Here is a 5714-nt window from a genome sequence, read left to right as displayed (position 1 = left end):
ATGACAGCGGCGAGGGAAACAGATGGCATTTGCTTACAGTGATTCAGAAAGTAAACAATGAGCCTGGGAGGGGAGAGAGGCAGGGCTGCTGCTGCTGCTGCTGCTGCTGCTGCTGTGGTGCACACCCAACAGCAATGTCTGTCTTCATCTGCCTCAGAGAGTACTACTAGTACTACTACTAGTAGTACTAGTAGTAGTAGTAGTAGTAGTGATGGTTCATTTAGACTGTTGTTGTGGTCCTCCAAGGGACTGACAATTGTTGATTTTAAAATCTATATCTTTTTAATCAGATAGTCAAAAGGCTGCATGAATCATCATCTCGTGAGTGAACAGGTGAGGAAGCAGGTGGTTCGCGCGCCGTGCCCTTTGTAGCTCCACGCGCCGCGGACTCCTCAACTCTCTGGAAGCATTACAGTATTATGGTTAGTCAGTTCAGAGAGCAGCGGCGGGAGGAAGATGCTAAACGCTCACTTTACAGGCTTTATTGAAAAGATGGTGGGAAAATAATTTAGAGATCCTGTTTTCTGTTGTTTATTTTTTCTTTTTGCCTGATAAAGTTTATTTTAAATTAACATGTTGAAGATGAGAAACTGGAGCCAAAACAAACAGAAAACACTCCTGCTTCAGCCGCACATCAACTTTTCCAACATAATGGAAATTAATTATTAAACTGTTATCCGCTTTTATTCATGTATTTTATGAAAACTTATTTATACTGATTAATTCGAATTGAATTAATTTAAATGTGTAGTTATTTTACTATCTTATGTATTGTGTTATTATTATTATTGTTATTATTTATACAAACATTTTACACATCGCATTCCTATTCAATAAAAAATATTCAGTTTATTTACCCACATGTTTTTATATTTACTGTATCATGTACACATGTACATGATAATAAAAGGATGCTCCTCATTCTGAAAATGAACCACCGTAAATAAATTCTAAATAAACAAATGTTTAAAAAATATATATAGGCTACAAAAATGTGCACAATTTAACTCCTAATAATGACACTCATTTTTTCGAGAATAACAAAAAAAAAAGCGAAATGATTTCAAAAATTGCAGTAATTTCCTCCAAACCATTAAACACAAAAAAATGAAGAAATCGTTGATTTGGGGTAAATATCGTTTTCTTCTTCAGCGACGAGCAGCGTTGGGCTGACGAGAGGAAAACTGGATTAAGAGCAATAATTCTTGTTTCGACACTGCACCATAAAAACAAAACAAAAACAGAAGAAACAGAAGAATGGCACAGAAGAAAATAATCTTTATGTAAAAAAATATATATATATTTTTAAATTAGATATTTAGCCTATGTTACACTTCCAACGTCACGTGTCGAAAACGAAAAACAGAGGAAAATACGAAATGACAGAGACAGAGAGAAGCTGTGGCACGCGCATTAATCTATGACTCCATCATTTCATTCATTCACTCATTCCTCCAAAGATAATTGTATAGTTGCATAGTTGGATTAATTTTCTGATCAAATAGCCTTTTTTTTTAAACGGATACATAATCAACTTTCGTAGCGATCACTAGACAACATCATAAATCATGTGGACATGTGCGAGTTTAACCATTGAGCATCATCGACAGCTTCGCTTTCTGGAGTCAATAATAACCTGCTGCAAATATACCTCCACTTTCTCCCCGACAGAGCAAATTTAGCCTCCACTGAAATCAATAAAATAAATGATACTTACCTTTCAGGTGGACGACAGACAGCCAGGCATCATCTGTATTTTTTGGGGGGGAGAAACATGGCTCTTAAAATGGTTTGTAATTAGTAGAATAACACATCTGGACGCAAGGATGACTGATGACATACTCTTAACAATCATGGCGCCAAATGATACAGAACATTTCTTGAGAAATAAACATGAGGGATGAAAATGTTCCTTCATTTTAGGCCAGTTGTAGTGTCCTGTTTGATTTGGGGGGAAAAAAGAAGGCCACGCTAGATCAAGCTGATTTACACTATTAAAATTAACAACACACGCTATTGTTTAAAATCTATATTAAAAAAGATCTTTTTTTTCTTTTTCTTTTTTTTTCTGGAAATGCACTGCATCGATTTGAGCTTTCCGGGAACTCCCTTCAGATTCTTAACACTTGATATTTGGAAAAAAGGGAACTCAGGTGGACACAGTTGAAAAAAGAGGCAAGCCAATCAGATCGCTCCTTCCCCCTTTGGCCAATGACAGGCGCCACATTGTTGTCAAATTTGTCTAATGAAAACGTAGGAGCAACAATAGAGAGGGGAGAGAAGGATCTGTATCCACTGACAATCTCAGGAGGAAGTTAGTGTCTCAGGCTGCGGCGAGTAACAACCTCAGCTCCTCCCGGACACTTTTAACTTTCTGTCGGGGAGAAATGATCGCTCTTGTCCGCTCCTGCTACTCTCGGATCTAAAGTTTGACTCTATCCGCTCCTCGTTTTGCTTCTTCCACTGACTCCCGGACACTTTCCTCTATTTGACTTTCCATCATAGACCTTTTTTTTTCCTTCTTCTTGTTTTTTGCATGGTAGTCTCGTCAGCAGACTTCATCGTTGACTTCATCTGCTGCCCAGAGATGTTGAGAACCACTGAGCAGATGTGATCAGCTCAACATTAGTCTAACTAACACACGTCGTTCAGAACAGCGTAGTTTTCTTGTTCCTGTTATAGTTAACCTATCAGTGAGGAACGCGGGCATGGATCTGAGATCGGAGCTCCCCACCGTCTCCTCCGCCTCTCAAGTCCACCAGAGTGCGGCAGCCGCGGCCGCAGCAGCAGCCTCCATCCCGGTGTCCATGGCCAGCAGCCTGCTGCGCGGCCCGCCGCTGCTCCTGCGCGCCGCGGACAAGTATCCGCGCACACCCAAGTGCGCACGCTGCAGGAATCACGGCGTCGTTTCCGCGTTGAAAGGCCACAAGCGCTACTGCCGCTGGAAGGACTGTATGTGCGCCAAGTGCACCTTGATCGCAGAGAGACAGCGGGTGATGGCGGCCCAGGTGGCGCTGCGGCGGCAGCAGGCGCAGGAGGAGAACGAAGCCCGAGAGCTGCAGCTGCTCTACGGCACCGCGGAGGGACTCGCCCTGGCCGCCGCCAACGGCATCATCCCCCCGCGGCCCAACTACGAGGTGTTCGGGTCTGTGAGCAGCGAGAGCAACTCAGGTGAGGGCAGCAGCAGCTGTGAGCTTTCATACAAGTGTTGGTGCAGATTCATGTTTATAACTTTACACCAAGAGAAGAAGTAAAGTTAAACCGAGCTTTCTCTGTAATAAAGGCCTAAAGCTGTTATTCCGCCCACATACGATCAACTTGTTATAGGCATCTTATGGTGAGATTGCAATGTCGTTGCTAAGCGACACACCTGGCTGCATCGTCTTGTTTTTGTTTTTGGTTATCCTGTTGTTGTTAAAATATGATGCATTTATAGGCCATTTTACACCACGGTCCTTTAAGGCCTGTTTTTAATCATTTTAATAATTGACTGTCATAAGTTGATCTCTTCAACTTCAGGCTGCTGTAACATTCCCGTCTTATAAACTGATGTTGTGCTTTTGTCACCAGATTCAAGTACTATCCAGAAGTACGAGCTTTTCCCAAAGAGTCAGCACTCCGGCTCCGCCACTCCCCAGCAGTCTGTGGGGAAACCGGCGTCCACCGAGAGCGACTCGGCCCCGGGCATCTCGTCCCCGGACGGCCGGCACGCAGGCTCCGGCTCGGAGAACGGAGACAGCGAGTCCTTCATCCACTCCCCGGTCTCCAAGCCGATAAAAGACGGAGAGGAGACTCCCGGCTCCGTCAGCTCCCTGGGCTCCGATTCCGGCTCTGAGACCGACAAAGACGAGCAGGACCCCTCCCCTTCCTCCGCGGCCTCCCGGCACATGAACGCCATCGACATCCTGACCCGGGTGTTCCCCAGCCACAAGCGCAGCGTGCTGGAGCTCGTGCTGCAGGGCTGCGGGAAGGATGTGGTGCAGGCCATCGAGCAGATCCTCAACAACAGCGGCGCCCACCAGGGCCACGACAAGGCCGGGTCCGAGGAGACGTGGACGGCCGAGAGGATGCTCCAAAACGCGCAGCAGCCACCGCCGTCCTCCACATCCACCACCGCCCCGACCAGGCCCATGTTACCCGGAGCCATGACGCTCAGCAACCGCTCTGCGTTTTCTCCTCTGCAGCCCAACGCCCCGCACTTCGGCGCCGACCCCAGCACCTATCCCCTGGGCACCCACCTGGGACTGAACCCGCTGAGGCTGGCCTACTCTGCGCACAGCCGCGGACTGGCTTTCATGACGCCCTACTCCACCACCGGGCTGATGCCGACTCTGGGCTTCAGACCCCCGATGGACTATGCCTTTAGCGACCTGATAAGGGACAGGACAATGTTACACAAGGAGCAAGGCTATGCCAGCGGCCTGTACGGGCCTTTGGTCAACAACACGCCGGACAAACCGTGAGGCCGCTGGACTGAGCGCAGAGACACATCCCATTGTATTTGTAGCCACAAGTGTTGAATGTTCTGGAGAAAATCTGTGATGTGTTTTGGCTACAGGCTACTGTACATAATAGGATTATCTGGCTTGTAGTCAAATGGTTTGAGAAGGGGGGCGGGAGAAACTAAACCCACTTGTGTGTAATTTTCAAAAATAATTTTATATGTAAGAAAACAAAAGTTTGGACGACGCTCCCCATTTATAAATCTGATTATACCATCGAGAAAATAAGGTAGATATTTATAGATCTGAAAATAAATCATGGGGGAGAGAATTAAACCCAGATGCACAAAAAGCTAAAACTACATATGAGCTTTTATCACTGATTTCTATGTCAGCTCTACAGGATTTAAAAATAAAAAATGAAGTAACAAAGAAATGATTTATTAGAGTTTTGACTTTTTTAAAGCCCAATATTTTTTTTCAGCTGGTTGTTGAAACTGAAGATGATCATTTTTAAAAATAGGTACATTTCTCTCACACACATCAAATTATAAACGAGGCAAAATTAAGTTATTAATGTAGCTTACGGATGTTAACCCTATGTCCTGTTGTAAAAGTTGAACTAATGATGTGTAGCCTAAATGCCATCCCCTTTTTTCCTCTTATGTATTATTTCACTTATCTCACCAATTGTTTTCTAGTTCGTTTCCAACTGCCTGTATTATATATTGCATTTGCTAATATGAAATGCTATGCTATATTTGACTTTTCATTTATCTGTTAGTCAGCTCAAAATATTTTGTGACAAAGTGCTGGATCAAGTCAGTCCCTCTTCAAATGTTACAAGCTGTGCTGTCACATTGTATGAATATGCTGGAAATAAATGTTATTTTAAAGAAACTTGGAAAAGTTGAATTATTCATTGGATTTAAAGAAGACTACGATTGTGCCGAAACTTTTACTTTGGAAGTGCGCCTTCACAATGTGAGGGCGTGTTGTATCCGCCCCGCTGGAAAGAAAAAAAAAAAGCTGAACATCTTCCAAATGTGTCAGATATTTAAAAGTCCTGACAGGTGAAACTCCTTTTGCACCTGAACGCCTCCTGAGGAGAAAGGCAGAGTGAGGCAGGTGTTCACTGACAGCGGAAATGTTGACACTGAAATAAAAACAGGTGGATGAATGGATAAAAACTATAATAGACAGAAGCTGTAAGAATTTGAATAAACTCTGGAAATAAAAAACTACTGATTTATCCTCCCTTTCACTTTTTAA

At 43.9% G+C, this 5714-nt stretch overlaps 1 protein-coding gene across 1 annotated transcript; it reads left to right on the top strand.

Moving 5' to 3' along the window:
* The first annotated feature begins 2290 nt into the window (after window positions 1-2290).
* On the top strand, window positions 2291-5335 carry dmrta2 (DMRT-like family A2). The gene is made up of 2 exons (XM_085774236.1): window positions 2291-3171; window positions 3571-5335. Exons 1-2 carry the CDS (start codon window positions 2709-2711, stop codon window positions 4461-4463), a joined length of 1356 nt encoding a protein of 451 aa, XP_085630362.1. The 5' UTR covers window positions 2291-2708; the 3' UTR covers window positions 4464-5335.
* Window positions 5336-5714: the final 379 nt, after the last annotated feature.

This window comes from Trachurus japonicus, chromosome 4 (assembly GCF_045865225.1).
Source record: "Trachurus japonicus isolate A0001 chromosome 4, Traja_1.0".
Classification (NCBI taxonomy): Eukaryota; Metazoa; Chordata; class Actinopteri; order Carangiformes; family Carangidae; genus Trachurus; species Trachurus japonicus.
Note: the sequence above shows the minus strand (reverse complement) of the source record. Positions and strands in the feature narration are given on the sequence as shown.

What these genes read in the sequence shown, in the direction of transcription:
- dmrta2 (XM_085774236.1), top strand. Translation starts at nt 2,709, where the DNA reads ATGGATCTGAGATCGGAGCTCCCCACCGTCTCCTCCGCCTCTCAAGTC. An exon ending in GAGCAGCGAGAGCAACTCAG is followed by an intron (nt 3,172 to 3,570) that starts GTGAGGGCAGCA and finishes TTTTGTCACCAG; the next exon opens with ATTCAAGTACTATCCAGAAG.